Below are 18,320 nucleotides of genomic sequence, written 5' to 3'. Positions count from 1 at the left end.
GTTCAGCGAGAGACCTTGTCTCAAGAGTAAGGCAGAAAAGTAATTGAAACCACTTGACCTTGAACTCTGGTCTCCTCATTCTCTCACACATTCATACATAATTCTCTCTCTTACACAGGTTCACATATTCACAGACACAAAATCAATTTCCTTGAGTAAAGCATGCTAGGGCATAGATCTAGTTTGAACTAGGCTACCTATAAGTATAGACATGTATATTCTATGATGATATCGTTAGTGGTAACACACCCATGAGACACACAGAAACACACACTGTATAGTAGGGGCAGGTGAGATTTGACCAGCATCTAAAACACTCAGGTGTTTTGTAACCCCTTGAGGATGGTTACTCAAAACTTTGAGACAATTACTTGGCAGCAAGGAGGTGCCTGAATTCTCAGCTTCAGGCCTGCCATCTCGGTCTTTGCTCAGTGATGGAGACCAGGAACCTGGAGTATTAACATACATGGGCAAATGGACACAAACTTTCCTCTTGATGGAAGCCCTGGGAGTCTGATTTTAGGGAGACTGGGTATTCCGCTCTTCCTCTTCCTTCCTTCCTTCCTTCCTTCCTTTCTTTCTTTTTTCCTTTCTTTCTTTCTTTCTTTTTTCCTTCCTTCCTTCCTTCCTTCCTTTCTTTTTTCCTTCCTTCCTTCCTTCCTTCCTTTCTTTCTTTCTTTTTTCCTTCCTTCCTTTCTTTTTTCCTTCCTTCCTTCCTTCCTTTCTTTCTTTTTTCCTTTCTTTCTTTCTTTCCTTCCTTCCTTCCTTTCTTTTTTTACTTCCAAGCCAAGCTGACGGCATCAAAAAGGAAAAGATCACCCCAAAGCAGGGAACACCAACCCACGAGGTAGCACAGATGGTGGCTAAGAATAGTAGTCATCTAAGGCTTACATAAGGGTGGCTCAGCAGGAACCCAGGCAGCAGGAGGCAGAAGCCCCTTCAGCCTCCTTGCTTCTGTGGCACCCTGAGGTGGCCTGTTCAGATGGCTTCCTGGGCGCTTAGCTAGCTGTATCTGATGTTAAGCAGTAGTCTCCCTGAAAGTGTCTGGACAAAGGAACCCAGTGACCAACAGAGCCCTAGTCTGGGTGTTGTGCCCACGGCAGCTGCTTCTGGACACACTCCAAAGCCAGGAGCCTTGGGATGTCACATTGGTGTGCTTTCACAATTATGTATAGTGTGTGGATAGGCCTGGACAGTTTCTCCATCCCCAGCCACCCCCCACTGTGCATGCTGTGTCTCCTCACCAGGTGACTCTTGCCAGAGACCTGGAGGAGGACAACTGAGCCCCCTGAATGGAACAGTGCAAAATCCTTCCCTGGGCTTCGGCTAGTGAGTCTGATACTGCTTCCCTCATTTCCCTCATCACAAGAATAAGCAAGACTGTATCTCCTCCCAGAGACACACTCAGCCTCACTTCCTTCTGTCTTCTCCCTTTCCTATGCTATACCCACACACGTGCAACAGCCCTTTCAGACAGGAAACCTAGCCAGACAGGAAGGCGGGCCCAGTCATAGGACAGCAGCAAACCAGCTTGTCTATCCTGTCCCCACACTGGGGAATCCCAGCTCCTGCCTACACTGCCTACCATGCCCAGTACCCTGGGGCAACTCTCTCTTGCTGTACTCCACACCCAGCTCGGCTGTACACTCCTAGATCACTTTCTTCTTCATTTTCACAGGCCTGCCCCAGTCCTGGCCTACAACAGTTGCTCAGAATACATGCTGGATATGGTCATTTCTTCTAATGAGAAAGCACTAGACCAAAGAGAATTTATGGCCATTTTTTTTTTTCTGGAATGAATGGTCACACCTGCTACTTCCAAACTATCACCAGCAACTGCTAAGAATCATAGGAAAACTACTTCCTATTTTATAGTGTCAGAATCAATGCACACTATGGCAGTGTGCTCTTACCAATCCAGTGTTTGGGAGACTGAGGCAGGAGGGTCAAAAACCTTCACCACACTCCCCTACAGAGTGAGGCCCCGACTCAAAAACAGGCTATAACAGCAGAGAAAAACAAAGGACAGTATAAACATAAAAGTCAAATTCTTCCCTTATAGCCACTGTGTTCTCAAAGCAAAGCCCAGAAGATGAACCAGCTTGCTCAGAAACCCACCTTGTTCTAAGCTCAGGAGCTATGCTCACACTGACAGCAAGAGCCCCAGCCCACACCGGGGTGAGTGCAGCACGTGGAACATGTTTGTAAGACTGCTTCTGTCTTAAAACATAATCTCTGTGGTTCCTGGGGAAATGCTTTGTATTTGGAAACATGTCATCTAACCTAGGAGTGACCCACTAGATAAAACATAGCTGGCTCAGTGGGTGAAGGCTCCCAGGACGCATGTTAGAAGGGAAAGCCCAACTCCTGAAAGTTGTCTTCTGTCCTCCATACACATGCCACAGCATGTGTCCCCAAATAAGTACATGAATGTAATTTAAAAAATAAAACACACGCTGTCCTTCTTACACACACACACAGATGGTCTCACCAGACATGTGACCAGGTGCATACATGTGATGTGTGCATAAACCATGGTCATGCTGGCCTCACATGGTGCAGGGCTGCATCTCTGTGAGAGAAGGAGCACTGGGGAAGGGCGCCTAGGCTCTGAGTGTGTGTGAGCAGGAGTGAGCACAGGAGCCCCGAGGCTGCCCAGGTCTCCTCTCAGGAGTGTGGGTATAGCAGGTCCTAACCCTAGAGAAGTCAGGGCCATCCTGACTCCTGCCACCCACACTGGCAAAACTTGTCTGGACAGAGCTGGGGGGAGGGGAAGGGTGCTGCTTCTGGATGTGGAGCAGCCTGTCAAACCCATGCGCCTGGAAATGCTGGTGTGTATGGACATATGTCTGTTCACAGTTGATGGGACACCAGAAGCACCTCCCAGATCCTGGAGCCAGGACAGCAACTGCATAATGGCCCCGCGTCCTGTGAGAGCCCCACCAGGAGTTATTATTTCACATCGCGGATGACAGGATGACTAGGTGGAGGTAAGGAAGATGGGAGCTTGCTTGCTCCTAGGTACCCTGCAGAGGTATACAGGGTGGAAACAGGACGATGCTCAGTGAGGGACAGCTTGCAAGAATCACAGTTCGACACAGAGCTTTCATTTTTCTTATAGAGGAATGGGTTTCTTGTGGCACCCCACCCCCAGCACAGCAGCCCCTAGGTCAACTATGAATGCCTGACCCAGAAGAACTGGAAATGATGGGGTCAGTTGCCCAGAGACCTTAGGAGATGAACAGCCCCAGCCCAGAGCCACAGTGCTGCTGGACAACCAAACTTTGGCTCCTTCATGAAGCTGTGGGTGATAGGTGGGGACAGCGAGTGTGGGTTTTCAGAAGTGGCCTGTGTTAAGTCTGTGGGTGGGCGGGGAGCAGCTGCTGAAATAAGATCCCTGCTGCCTCAGGCTTACTGCTCTGAAATGATAATTGCAGCTTGAAAATGCCAGTGAGTCCTGCGACTTTACAGCTGTGGGGGCTGCAGACAGTCATTGGAAGTAAGGTCTCTACATGCTATAAGGGCTTGGTATCGAGGACCTACACATCTGAAGACTAATGTTAAAGAGAAACAGCCCAATGTGGAATGGCTAAAGCTGCTTAGAAACAATGAGTGGATTCAACGTCCACCCTCTAGCCTCAAGACCACCATGCTCAGAATTCTGCTCAAAACTTGTGGGATCAATTATTGAGAAAATCATGTGCGCGCGCGCGCGCGCGCGCGCGCGCACACACACACACACACACACACACACACACCCTAAGAGTGACAACCCAGGGAAAACGAACATGCCCAGACATCAGGAGGCCCTCTGGGACTGGTGTGGCTCAGCCTACCCCTGGCTAGGTCCCCTGCTAGCCACCTTAATTACCCACCTTCCACATAGACTAGAAAGAAAAGCAGTAAGCTGCCACCCTCCAGGAGCATGGAGAGCCCTATGAGGTACTTACGGCTATTCGCAGGACTGATGCCTTCACGGAGGTCCATTTGTCCTGCCTTCGGTCTATGACCAAGATGAAGCCAATGCCAGCATCTTGCAAACTGAAACAAGGAGAAACACTTTCAGTCAGCATGTGCTGGCAGCCAACCTGGCTTCCATGTACATCGGTGACCCCACCATCCCATGCCATCTCTGCACTGCAAGCCGAAGTGCATGCCACAGAGAAGTCACAGCAGGGAAGCAGGCTTCCGAAGGCCCGAGCAGCCCCACCCTGTAAATTCCCAGGACTTTCTTCTGTGTAAAGGAGAACAGATTTTTTTCAGGATGTTGTTTATTTCTCAGCATCAATTCACAGATCAGCAGAATCCCCTCCTCCTGGCACAGAGTGACATCTCACTGCACTGCAAGGGCCAAGCTGCTTCTTTTTGGGCACGGACAGCAGATCAAACCATCCAAAACAAGCTTCAGGACCCACACATCAAGTTAGCCCCAGCATCTGAGGTCCCATGTTCAGCCACATTAAAAAATAGCTCCTGATGGCATCAAAATTTTGGCTGAAAATCTCCAAGGCTTGTGAGGGCTCCCTGGTGTCTGTGGGGTGTGAGGCACGAGCTTTTGCCCTCCGCAGCAGCGGCATCTGTGATAAAGGCGGGGCAGCATCGTGCGGTTGTGTAGCATGCTCTGAGTCTGTCAGCTTAGCCTGGCGGCAGAAGTCTGAGTCATGGGGTGGAAGTGGGGGAAGCATGAGGCCCGCTTCTGTTGGTTAATTTCAAATCCAAGCCAATTGTGCGATGCCAACAGCCACCGCTGCCAGCCAATCCTCAGCAGAAAGGAACGAGACAGGCTGGTGGAGGCACTGGCTTGGACGGCCCAATTTCCGAATCTATGAACGTATCTCAGCAAGCCATTTCTGTACTTAAGCGAAAGGCAGAATTCTACAGTGCACTATAAATTATGCAGTCAGCAAAATTCTGCATGCTGAAACTCCATTAATAGACCATTCTGAGTCCCAGGAAGTGATGTGATCGTGGTGAATGCAAAGCAAACACCAGTGTGCTGCTGAGCGTCCAGTGCACCAGGGGGGTAAAGGACCCTGCATGTTCAATGACGAGCAAAACACTCTGGATGAAAAGCCCATTTACAAGTAAGCTTTCTCCCTTCTGCTGCAGGTGGCTCAACAGAATAGCAGAGCTGCTAAAAGCTGCCCAGCTAGCTCTACTGTGCTAGTATCCAAAGAAGAAGTAGAGACAGAATAGCTCCCCCCTCCAGGTCCCGCTCTGGTCGGGGCAGTACAAGCACCTACACCCCAAGATTGTTTGGGAGCTTTTGAATGGCCCTACACAGGGCTTCACTGAATTTGCTGTAGTGCTTAATGGGTGAATCCAGCTAACTGTCCTGGCCTGCACTGTGTGGACCACAGTGTAGGTTCCGAACCAGGCAGGAAGGTAGCAGAATTTTAGTGGCCACCCGGAGCACAGAGCACTGACAAGACCGGGATGATGGGTCCCTGACCATCCCCTCAAGGTTATAGGCTATTTCCCTATGATGCACAGGATTCGTGCACAATCACTGAAGCCCCAAGGCCACAGGACAGCTGGGCTGATGGGAGCCCACCTCCTGGAATGTGCCAGGGCTGTCACTGATGCTTTGAGTTAGTCATCCAAGCCTGACTCTTCCTGGAGTGACAGGGAAAAGAGGGCTCAGGACAATGGCTTGTCACCATATACTCAAGCCTTAGCCCAAACAGTCCGGCGACATGCTTCCAGTCCCAAGCCAGTGACCTGAGAGTCACCCACAAAGGGCTTCTGAATAGCAGCCCACACCAGGGGGGTATGCATGAGGCAAGATACTGCTCTTCTATGATTCACTGTGACCACCTCTGTCCGGTTCCTCTTCTACAAATAGGGGGATAACAGTACCGTCCACCTGCTGGGACCCCTGTGAGCTATATGCAATGCAGTAAAAGTGGAGATCTATGGCTGGGGCCCCCATTTCATAGGGCATCACGGCCTTACTCAGTTTCCCCTTTTTTCCTGAAACAGTTTCTATTGTGGAGGATCACATTCTCCAGTCTCTCCACATTTCTCATCAAACCCCTTCACGAAGGAGCTGGGAGATGACTAGTGGGTAAAGTTGCTTACCATGTGGTATGAAGGCCTGTGCTTGGATTCCAAACACCCACATAAGAAAAAAGCTGGCACGGTGCTGCACACTTGTAAGTTTAGAACCAGGGAGGCTGAGATGGGATGGATTTCTGAGGCTCACTGGTCAGCCACATTCTTCACCAAAATATCACGAGAACATTCTCTAAGTCATTTATTAATATTCTCTCCTCTGAAACCTCTTGATCTGAGCCATCATAACCTACATTGCTCTCAGCACCACTGTCTTTCATGCTCCTACCAGTATGGCCCAATAAGCTCCACCTTCAACGCTTAACTGCTTTTTTAGTCCACAGTCCCAAGGCCTGTATTCCTTCAAACAGAAGCATGGTCAGGCCGAGCACAGCAATACCCCGGCCCATGGTACCAAATTGTGTCTTAGTTAGGGTTTCTATTGCTGTGAAAAGACATCATTGATGGGAGATGTCATTCTGTAAATATGTTTCTCTTATTGGTTAATGAATAAAGCACTGTTGGCAAATAGGAAGGCAAGATAGGGGGGACTAGGAAACAAGGAGGATTCTGGGAGATGTAGGAGGAGAAGGCTCAGCTGAAGGTGGTCCCATCATCACCATGTCTCCTTGCCTACACCACCAGCAAGCCAGGCCCTGGAATTGGCCCCAGGAGGCTGGTGGTTCCCCTGGGATCCTACAGGGAGGTTCCCTGGGCCTTGAGAGACAGCTGTGGCTGGTTTCTCTGAGAGTAAAAAACTGGAGGAGGCGGCATGAGGAGGAGGCGGCAGGAGGGAGCCTCAGGTGTCCCCTGTGTTCAGGTACTAGCATTGCTAGAGATACCCATTGTAGTGCCCAGCTCTAAAACATGTAAGGGGAACTTCACAGGCAGGCATCTGAGCTCAATTTGAGGTCTGTGAGCTCACTTTACACAAAATAAGACCTAGAGATTTCATGAAGGCTATTTCAGGAGTTTGGAATTTGCTGGAACCGTCTCCAAGACCACTGTTGCTCTAGTTTTGAAGGCCTAATGTCTGACTACTGTTCATAGACTGACAGGCAAAGGGCCAGGCTCTGCCCTACAATAGAAGTAAATGCCTAGCTTCATATTTCCCCTGAGACCTAGCTCAGCAGTATCTTCCTGTCAGACCCAGCAGGGGCCTAGAGGAGGACCTACTTCATCCCACATTGGTTTGGGGGCAGCAGAGGTCAAAGCCCTCTGACCCCCGTGAAGGAGGCTCCATCAAACTGCCTAAGGCTGATGATATAGAGCAATGTCCTCTGGGCATGGCACGGCTGCCTCCCATGTGCCTATAAAAGAGCCCCATCAATTCATTGTGTTGATTGATAACACGGATTTGGAGGAGACACAGGTGGGTGACACAGGTGTCTTCTCCCCAGGAAAAATTAACCCTACAGCTCACCTAAGTAGAAAGCAAGGCATGGGTTTTGAAATAGTCAAGGACTAAACAGCAAGTGTGTGTATTAGGGCTAGTGGACAGCAGCCAGCACTCAGAACCCATGGTCTAAAATGCCAGTGGATGGTGGCATCCCAGTGGTTGGTGGAGGGCAGGACAAGTGTGATGTGTTCCCCTGTGGTGCCTGGGTGGAAGGAACCAGCATGTGAGGTCAGGAGAGGGTGGCCAGGTCAGGGAGGCCTGGAGAGAGGCCCAAGGGTCACAGGATATGTTCATCACAGATGGAACGTGATGTCCAGTGAGACATGTTCCTTTCATTTCTCTGTGTGGAAATGTCTCATTCCACCTGAACGTCATTATGTCTTAGTGACACCGGAATTTAAGAGCAGGTCCTGGATTACAGTGTACAAAACTTACAAACTAGTTAGAAGAATGAAGGGGGCAGGGAAGTAAGAGAAAGCAGGGCAAGTTTAGGGAACTATGAGGCTCATGGTAAAATTTGGGATTTTACAATGGTTTGGCTAATGGCGCCCTCATGTGGTCAGTATGAAGCTGCACATTCAGGAGGGCGCTGGAGCCCAAGGAGGTCTGGTCATCTGGGAACCCAGAGGGGAGAGGATGATCCAGCAAAATAAACCCTTTCCTGCCCAAGCTGCTTTTGATCGGGGTGTTTCATCACAGCAGCAGTGACTCTAAGACCCAGGAGCAGACCTGAGTACATGCGGCTCGAGGGAGCATCACCTAGGTAGAAATTTGGTAACTGTCATCACCAAGGGACAGAACATGAAAACCTATAGATCTAGTAACAGCCCTTCACCGCAGCGGAGGGGGAGGCGGGGGGGGGGGGGCGCGACTCAATCACAAGAGCCCGGGCCCCAGGGCCCCCTGTTGATAGGAGGGTGCTCATGGCCTGTTTACACTGTGGGGGACCAATAAAAAGGGCGCCTTGCTGCCCACCACACGTGGAAGTGAGCAGTCTTGAGGTTAACCGACCCTTCTCTATGGCTCCCAGTGAGGAGGAAGCAGAAGCAGAGCTTGCACATTTAACACTGGCGCATGCGTGGCTGTGGTTGGGCGCATGCGTGGATGCATACAGTCGCTCTACCTGTACCACCCACACATCCACGGAAACTCCCATCTGAGTCCATGGCAGGAATAAGGTTGTCCTGGGGCCACACGTCTGGCTGCTTTTGGGGCCTGCATGAGTGGGCAGTAGGGGAGGGTGAGACAAGTGTTCTAGAATGGCATTCACACCACCTGAGGAGCTGGAGCCCCTCATTTGGGATTCTGCCCCTTGCATCCCACCTCATGCGGTCCTCACACGCTGTTTATCATTTCACTGAGCACTTGTGTCTCTGCATGCTTGTGAACATGTATGTGTGTGTTCACATCTGTGTGCATCTGTCTTGTTCTTCTCTACCTGCACACTTCAGTGTACATAGGGTGTATGTACATCTGTACATTCGGAAATGCACTCAGACACCTCTTAGGAGCAGTGAGAACTCATCACCGACAACAGCTGGGAGAGGAATCCCTGTCTGCCTATGTGACTGGAGGAGCTTCATAAATGGAGGTTCAGTGTGCGGCAGGGGAAGGTGGCCTGGTGCCCTCTGGCTACTCCAGTGTCTCCAGATGATTTATGATCTGCTTAGGAGCAAATGTTCTCTGCACTTCAATTTGAATTTATGCTGGACAGGTGTATCTTAATAATGTAATTTAGTTCCAGTGGAGGTGTCTAACAATCAGCTTTGGGGCTGCTGATGAGACAAGGCTGCCTATCTGGGGTCAGTGGCCAGCTTGCTCTGGAGAGCAAAGGCACCTGGGAACTCTGCCAGCCCCCTTTTCACCCAGGTGCCTAGATATCCTTCGAAGAGGACACTGGCTCCGCAGAAGTACCCACAAGCTATGACCGCAGAATTCCCAAGGAGCAAATGGCAGCTAAGCAAAGAGAACCAAGATGGTGGCCAACAGAGATGGGGCTTTTCTCTGCAACATTGTTTCTAGGAGGAGGGAAGGCTTTTCTCTGCAACATTGTTTCCAAGGGGCTTTTCTCTGCAACATTGTTTCTAGGAGCAGTGAACCTGGTGTGATTTCCTTCTTCCCTTCAATAATCAGTTTTTCTTTTGTTTTATTCCCTCTTTCCCTTCTGCCCCATCGATGGGGGATGTCCTTCTGTATGCTGTGAATATATGTTTCTCTTATTGGATGATGAATAAAGCTGTTTCAGTCAGTGGACAGGCAAACTTTATCCAGGCAGGAAATCAAAACAGGGAGAAAGAAAGGTAGTAGGCAGAGTCAAGGAGATGTCACATAGCTACCAGGAAAGTAGGACTCCTGGACATTCTACAGCAAGCCAAGACTATGTGGAGATACATACATTAATAGAAATGGGTTAAAAATTAAGAGAGAGCTAGCCAATAAGAAGCCTGAGCCATTGGCCAAACAGTTTATAATTAATATTAGCCTCTGTGTGTTTATTTGGGACTAAAGAACTATGGGACCTCGCACGAGAGAAACTTTCATCTCCACCCCATCTCTCCAGTCTCCTATGTAAACCTGGTTGCTCTCAAATTCCTGGTCTTCCTGCCTCAGCCTCCTGAATGCTGAGTTTACTGTAGGAACTGTGCTGGGCTCCCTTGAATATTCTTAAACTTGCAGCTCATTTGCTTCCCACATGGTAGACTGTGTACGTGTATAAACATGTAAATGTACAGATGCAAACATGTATGTGAATTTGTGTATAAGTATATAAGGATGAGTATATATGCATGAGCATACATAAGTGGATATGTGAACAAATCTTGAAAACACACAGGAGTGTGTGTGCATGTAAGAGTGTGCATATGGGAAGCACAGGTGTGAACCCCTGCACATGTATGAGTTCATTTGTGAGTATGAACATGCATAAATGTACAAGCATATGGGTAAGCGTGCACGTTAGCCTGTATGTGTGCACATGTACGACTGTGAGAACACATGAGCATGCACATGGGTAAGGATGCATGGTCTACAGAAAGCCTTGGTGGCCTTACTTGGACCTGTAGGTGGTCAGGGAAGTTAGGGGATTGCCTTGGCTGATGAGGGGTGACTATAGTCACCTCCAGAATTGTTAGCCTGTGGAGAAGTGTAGGATGACAGATATTCGTGCCCTGCAAACTGCAGCATCTCCCACTGGGATCAACTAGCATGAGCTCAGCCTTGAGGAAAACATGAATGCCAGTCGAGGATAAAGATGATGACTCCACTGCCTACCCCTCCTCCTCTCCACTGGGCCACTTCCAGCAGCACATTCAGGCCCATCTCATCTTGGGGTAGAATCTATATGCTTCCCACACCTGTCACCAAGGCTATTTCTGTGGTCTCCCAGGCAAGCTAAGTAGGGGCTATCTCTCCTAAGTAGAGGCTGTGTACCCTCTGTTTCTATCTATATTCTGTCAATTTTTCTCTAATCACCCAAACTGTCTTCAATAGAGTCCTAACCTGATGGGACAAGCCAGAAGGGCAGGACTCCTGATCATCCCAGAAGGGACAGGAGAAGGAGTGGAGTCCTGGTAATGGCTGGAGGGGTAAGCGAATGGAGTGGGGCTACTGCTAATCACAGGCATGGCATAGTTCTGACCTACAGACATACAAACCATCTACAGCCAGAGTATCTAGAGGTCCCCTGCTCCTCAGGTAGTTTGGGTTCTCCTCTCCTTCCAGACTCAGTCCTACATCCCTTGGCATAAGAGGTTTCTTCCTCCTCTGGGGACACACAGGGGCTCTGTTTTTACTCTTTGCCTATTCTGTCCACTCCCAGTCCTATCCATAGCTCTCACCCACTCCTAGCCAGCCCCCTGTTCTGGGCTCCAAACATAAAATGGATCAGTCTGGACCTGCCACCTCCACTTGGATGTCTGAGGAGTCTCAGATAAAACACAACTATTTCTCTATAGCGCTCCCTCAGCTCTATGGCTGACTGAGGACAAGCAGCTCTTTAGGAATCTTTCAGTCCCTCAGTCCCAGATTTGGAACTGCTGAGACATTCAGCCTCATGAACCGAAAAAATTATTAAGTTCTAGGCCTCTCTGATGCCAGACATCCATTATTGGAGTACCTTGATCACAGTGTGTAAACCAATCTAAGAAATCCTCCTTTAATATATATTCATTCCATGGGTTCTTTTCATCAGGGATATCTTGACTAAAATGACCACCAAAGACACAGAGATGGCTGTAGCTACTTCTCCTTTCTTGGTTTCCAGCAGTTGCCACAGGGACCAGGTCTCTCTTGTAGGTTGATGACCTCCTAGGACTGATGACCAGGCTGGAATGGTGGCTGGGCTCTGGGATACACTGAGCCTCAGCTGTAGGTCTTCTTCCAAAAACATGATCACATGACCACACAGAATCTTTCCCATGGATGGAGAGAAAGACTCCCTTTGAGCCAAAAATAGACAATGACTAGTGATTTTTTTTTTTAAAGAGAAAAATGATTATATATTGTTTTCTTGAAATAGGTCTCACTAGTTAAGAAGCTCATGTTGGACTTGAACTTGGAATCAAGTGTTGGGATTTCTATAGTGCCAAATAGTCATGGGAAGAGGACAGGCCAAAGGTCTGTAACAGTGAACTCTGACCTGTCACTCCTTTCCTCCAGGAAGCCCCACCCTGTCCCAAGCCCCCTGGAGTCTCATCAAGCAGTCAAAATAGCACAGGATGGGCTCTGGCTTCAGCAGCCCCTACCTGGGGATGCTGGTGAGATAGGTCATGACATTCTGGAACTCCTTGTCTGGGATCTCGCTGAAGGCCGGGTAGTCAGGGAAGGTAATGACTGGACTTCCGTCCTGTCCTCGCCCACCTGGGGAGGAAAAAGAGAGATACTCAGCAGAGCCCTGGCCTCATAGCCATCTCCAACAGAGACCAGAGACTTCTCATGAACACTGGGTGTCTTAATTAACCCTCATCAAGAAGCTTATCTTTCACAGAAGGACACCATCACAGAAAACCACAGCTGGACACAATGCAGACATCAACTAATCGTGGGGAGCCCAACCCCCAGTGGATACATTTATATCACAACCCCAAGACCCATAGATATCTAACAAAACACCAACACCAGGCATGAAACTCCCTTTTTTGAGTTGTTGGTTAGGGTTGTTCAAGAGATTCTCAAACAGTATAAGATACTGCTGTTGCCTTTGGCTGTCCTCTAGGAGTGGAAGGTAGCTCCTTTTACTGGAGACACCATGTACTTCAGATACAGGACCCAGAGGACCTGAGCTGGCTATGACCCGAAGCCTCCTCCCTGAGGACTAGCTTTCATGGTACCAGAAGATATAATGTAAGTTTCCAAGGCAGGGATGAGACCAACAGTCCTACCCACATATGATGCCTATGAAACATAACAAAGTCCAACATGGCACCACACACAAACCTAAGAGTGTAATAGTGGCATGCACACCTGGGAGGTAAGCAACAACTCTCTTAACAAGACGGAGACCGTGCCTGGTACTGGAAACCTAACCAACAACCTGGAGCTAGTAAAGTAATGGGCCTTGGAGGAGAATCTACAAAAGCCTCTTTACTAAACAAGCATGATTCCTAATTACATTCTAAATATTTATTCTTGTACCCACAAATAAGTATAGTTCTCATCCTCATCAAAGAAACTTCTCTTTGCAACAGACAGAGACCATTACAGAATACCACAACTGACCAAAGTTCAGAGAACAAGAGATGGTGTGGTGCCTGGTCCCAGCTGATACATCTACAACACAACTCCTGCACATAAGGCCAGAGCTCACTATGCAATAGAGATCGGAAAATTGTAGTAGCCAAAAACAAAACAAAACAAAACACCCAAGAATTTCTCCGTGATACTATGTCTCTTAGAAATGTGAGGAAGACTATATCCATGAAGTCTCATTGACTTGGCTGCCTACACAAGACCTAAACAAAGACCCATCAATAAACACAGTAACATGGAAGAGGGGAGGTTCATGGAGCCTCAACCCTGGACAAAGGACTATAGACAACTAGGGAATGCTAAGAGTCAGAGAAGAGGTCTTCTCCAGGACAGAGCAGATCAACTGAGTATCAGTCAGCATTGAGACCATATACATACATGTAACATTATCCAGACTGAGAAGGATGCATGTATATATTCAGGAACACACACACATGTGTATTTGTAAATAACAACTAAAGAAAAAAGAGGCTATGTGCTTGAAAGAAAGCAAGGGAGGTGTGTGGGAAGGGGTAGAGGGAGGAAAGAGAAGGAGGAAAAAAAAAACCAAAAAGTTAAGATAATATTTCAGGAAAGGATGAAAGCATCCCTCTGATATTTATTTAAATATTTATTTATTTGGATATTTATTTTAAAAAAATCAGGGTGTCTTAAGTTGACAAAAGGCCTTTGTGAGTAAAAAGGATTTTGCACACTGACTTAATAGCTTTACAGGTATTAGAGTTCTCATCTATTTGGTGTGCTAAAACAAAACACCAACTCATGGCTTATACACAACAGAAGTTTCCTTCTCAGAGCTTTGTAGGCTGGAACATTGTGGTGTGGAGAACAGAACACAAATGAGTGTGCTGACGTGACTCTGCCACCTCCTCCCCGTGGCCAGATGCTTCACAGACAGCAACAGAGCACCAACGGATCCAGAGTGGGCAGTAGCCCTGGAGACTGTCCCTTTCCAACCCATGCCAGGCCCTGGCTTCCAGAACTCACCAGACAGGTAGGCAAAGCGCTTCTTCAGCTGCTCCTGGATGTCAGCTGCACAGAGCGGGACGATGTCCTGGTGCATGATTTCATCTGCGGGAAGAGCAGACACACTGTCACTGGGAGGAAACCTGGTCCCACACTCCCCAGGGCCCTGGAAACAGCCCTCGGGAGCCTCTGGAACAAGTTACACACACCTAAGGAGCTGTGGTCACGTGGCTGGAAAAAGGCAATTCAGTTTCCAGTGAGCAGACAAAGCCTTTGTTTCTCACAGCACAAATGCTATGTGATTCAGCATCAATTTTTAAAAATGTGTCTAAGAGCCAGTGAAGAAAAGAGAAAAGTAGGGAAGAAGGAGGACATAGAGATATGAAGGGAGGAAGTGCTCGAGGAAAGGAGAGAGAGAGAAGAGAGAGGGGGAAGGAGGGAGGGAGAGGGAGAGAGAGGCTAAGGGAGGTGGGCAGGACCTGACTCACATGTACACAAAGTGCCTCCTCCTCCCCTGCTTTGGCAAAAGTGCAGGTACCTCAGGGCTCTCACCTGTTGCCTATAGATGACTTGCTGGCTAACAGGGACATCTGGCACCATCACAGACCTACGGCCACTGCAAATTGCCAGATGTTCAGGGGCCTGTGCCTGCCCTTGCTCCTACCATACAGTTGATGCCTCTGAGGACTGAGACCTGGCTGCATGCTGATGGCTCTGCCCTGATGTTCACTGTGAGATTAACATGAGCACAGACAGGTAGCACCCCAGCTGTCCCAAGATGGTATGGACAGGATTCTCTGGGGGAAGCCAACCCAACATACCAAAGGTGGTGGTCCTGAGAGACTGTCTCAAAATAAACCACAGCTACAAAAGGTTGGAGGACCACAGCTGAGGCCCACTGGTTCCCATAGGCATATGCACAGATGGACACATCCTTGCACATATATGCACATACATCGGAACATGCACACAAGACATAATATTACATGATCTAAATATTGTATGTGTAGCACATGATCACTGGCCAGTCCGTAGGGATACTACAGGTGGCCACGAGCACTGGACAGTTTGGCCTTTCCTGTCCCAGGCTCCAGAGCCCAGCAGGCTGGTGACATATTTCCCTGCATTATATATAATCTTTTATTCTTTTTGATGTGCCTGCAGCTGAAGAAAGATGGAGGAGCCCTAGCCTTGAGATGCAAGCTTTCTCAGTCTCCTCAGCCAGTGTAATTTGTAGACCAGAGGTAAGAAAAGTATGTATGGGGAATTGTCCTGCTGGGCAGGAAGCCAGGGCACTCCCTCCCTTAGTGGCCCAAGGCCAGGGCAAGCCATCTTTCACAGAGCTCCTCTGTGTGAGTACAAGGAGGTACAGACAACACCCCACATTGAGGGACCCCAGCCATGACCCTGCCAGCGTCAGAGGGGCAGTTAGGAGGGGCTTCGGGACACAAGGGCAACAGGCAGCCAAGTACAAACCCTCCCCAATTTCAAAGCACAGGAAGTAAGGACAGAAGGCAGGTGTCCCAGCTCTTGAAGTGTATCCTGGATGGGGTGCCTGGTATGACTTTCTAGGGTGAAGGGACCATCATCCCACACAAGAAATGAGTGAAAATTGCCATCTCAGTCAGTTCCAAAGAGCCTCCAGCTACTGACTTCTATTCACACAAAGTGGCTGCCACATCCTGGACTCTCTGGGTATCTGAGTCCACACAGGAGGGGCAGTTCTTTGGTCTCTAGATCTTTTTATTTTATAAAACTAGATGGCTGAAGCAAGCCAACTCAAGGTGTAATTTCTCACTCCAGTAGCTTCATTAAGAGAACCAGGTGGTGAGATACAGACACAGCATCTCATGCACTTCCCACCACCTGAGGGGCATTCTGACCCCTGGCTCTGCTACCCAAGGCCAGAGAAAGGGACAGTGACAAGGAACACCTTAGGGCAAGGTGGGCTAGAGACCTGGCAGGGGAGGATAGCCTGTGTAGGGGGAGGCAACTGCTGTAAATAGAGAGATGCAGTTCAGATGAGGAGGCTGGGCCCTGCTTTGTTCATGACTCTGACCAGGGCCCTGGGATTCAAGGGGACAAAGCAGAAGAAAGGGCTCCTGCACTGGCTGCTGGGAGGGGTGAGGGGAGCAAGCCTTAGGGTCGCATAGTAAAGTCTGTCATTTGCCAATTATCTCCTTTTATTTATAGACAACAAAAAGCCCATTCCTGAGGGCTTTTGCTCACTGTCAATCAAATATAACTCTTCAAAGTCCAAGGTTAAAGGTCAAATGGATTACATCACCAGTCATCGGGTGGGAGATCAAGGTTGAAGGTCATATGGATTACATCACCAGTTGTCAGGTTGGAGATGGGCCCCATCAATTCCCTCAGAGAGTCTCCAACCACAGACATGGCCGAATTCATGGAGAGGGAGGGGGCACAGGAGAGGTAGCTGGGCAGAATAAAATTAAATTCTGCAAAGTGATGCTTGAAGTGACAGACTTCAAACCGGCTGCATCCTCAGGATGGCAGGTCTGGGCGGAAGTCACACTACCAGCAGGCCAGTACTGCAGTCACTTGCTGGGACAGAGGGTGGACCTGTGATGCATACCAAGACCTACTAGTCAGAATTGTCAGAATTATTAGTTTTAAGTCCAATTTTTTCTTTTGTCCTTTTGCTTATTTTTAAAAATTTACAACACACACACACACACCATAGAGCAACTGAATTCATTTTCATTAACCATCCTTGTCTCTTTGATCTTAGAAATCAAGTTCTTGAAAACTGTAATATGGAGGTCTATAATAAAGATGGCACACAAGGCTTCGTGGGGAAACCACCTTGAGGGCAGGAGTTCTGCCTCTCAGATTCACTCAACAGAGAGCTAGGATGGCAAGGGCTAGAAGCCATCGATGCTCGAATGCCACAGGGCATCTGGCAAGCATGTGGGTAACACAGTTACAGACTGGCACAGAGGATTTCAGCACCCAGGGTGTTGTCCCGAGCTTTGCCTCCCCTAGGTATCATTAATACCAGCCCACAGTTTTCAGTTCAGTGTGTGGGAACCAACCTGGAAACCCATCAGTGCAAGGTGTGTGTGTGTGTGTGTGTGTGTGTGTGTGTGTGCGCACACACACACACACACACACCAGCTTCACATGAATTCATGGGCATTCTCTGTGTTGTTCACTCCACACTCTACACATGACCATGTGGTGGAAGGTCATGGTTAAACTCTCACCTTCCCAAGGGCTATACTGTTGCACAGGCAAATACCTGCCCAAGCATTCACACCCTGGAGTGTGGGTGTCACTATGCACGGTGGTTTCCAGGCTTGCAACCACTTCTTAAAGGGACACTCCACTTAGGAAGCTTGCTGTGCTCTCCTCCTGGCTCTCATAGGAGACATTGTTTGTCCTCATCTTGGTTGCCACAACTGGATGGAACTGGCAGGCATGACTGGCAGCCTCCTTTGCTATTCAACAGCTATCCTGCAGTATCCAACTCCCATTGCGGCATCTCTAGGGTCAGGTTTATGGAGTGTCACCTCTGCCTGTCCCACAGAACTCTCTGCCATGCTCTGGAAAGATGGACATCGCACACCAGCCATCACTGGAGAAGCCTTCGAAGCCCTTGGGTGCCTGTATCTCCCATCCCCAACTCTCTGGCCTCAGACTTGGCATCTGAGTAGCACGGTGTTGAGGGCAGTGCTTCTGAGACTAGCCCTCACTGTCAGGAAGTAGCCAGCGTTTCTAGGAACCACTGTCACACCCACTAAGCCGCCACCAGGACAGTTTAGGGAAAAGCACAAGCAAGCATAAAGCCCGCCCCTTTCTCATGTCTACCAGGAAAGCCACTGTTTACTGAAGTTCGAGGAAGCCTGTTCCCACAGTGAAAGACTCAAGAGAACTGTAGGATCCTTGAGCTTCAGTGTCCCAAGCAATTCAATTATACTTCAGTTGGTTTGTACAGGAAACTGTTCATCATAGTAGCAATAGCAGCAGGTGATTTCTTGTTGTTAATGAATTTAACCAGCACAGGCATGTAGGAGGTAAGGCTACTCCTTGCAATAGTAAGACAACTTGCCAGAAGCCACACAGTGATGTCTATCTGATTGCTGGGTCAATGTCAGGGAAGGGTGGACAGAAGAGCTGGCTGGCTTGAGATTCC

At 48.8% G+C, this 18,320-nt stretch overlaps 1 protein-coding gene across 13 annotated transcripts in view; it reads right to left on the bottom strand.

Annotated features, from left to right (window-relative positions):
- Mcf2l (MCF.2 cell line derived transforming sequence like) overlaps positions 1-18,320 on the bottom strand; it is a 130,691-nt gene that overhangs the window by 33,926 nt on the left and 78,445 nt on the right. For all 13 annotated transcript variants that reach the window (XM_051182001.1, XM_051182002.1, XM_051182006.1 and 10 more), the window contains 3 exons: positions 14,186-14,269; positions 12,196-12,310; positions 3,951-4,041 (listed from right to left, as the gene is read on the bottom strand). In XM_051182001.1, the coding sequence (XP_051037958.1) occupies positions 3,951-4,041; positions 12,196-12,310; positions 14,186-14,269 (290 nt within the window). The remainder of the gene's footprint in view (positions 1-3,950; positions 4,042-12,195; positions 12,311-14,185; positions 14,270-18,320) is intronic.

This window comes from Phodopus roborovskii, unplaced genomic scaffold (genome assembly GCF_943737965.1).
Source record: "Phodopus roborovskii unplaced genomic scaffold, PHOROB, whole genome shotgun sequence".
In the NCBI taxonomy this organism is placed as follows: domain Eukaryota; kingdom Metazoa; phylum Chordata; class Mammalia; order Rodentia; family Cricetidae; genus Phodopus; species Phodopus roborovskii.
This window is presented reverse-complemented; position numbering and strand designations above follow the sequence as displayed.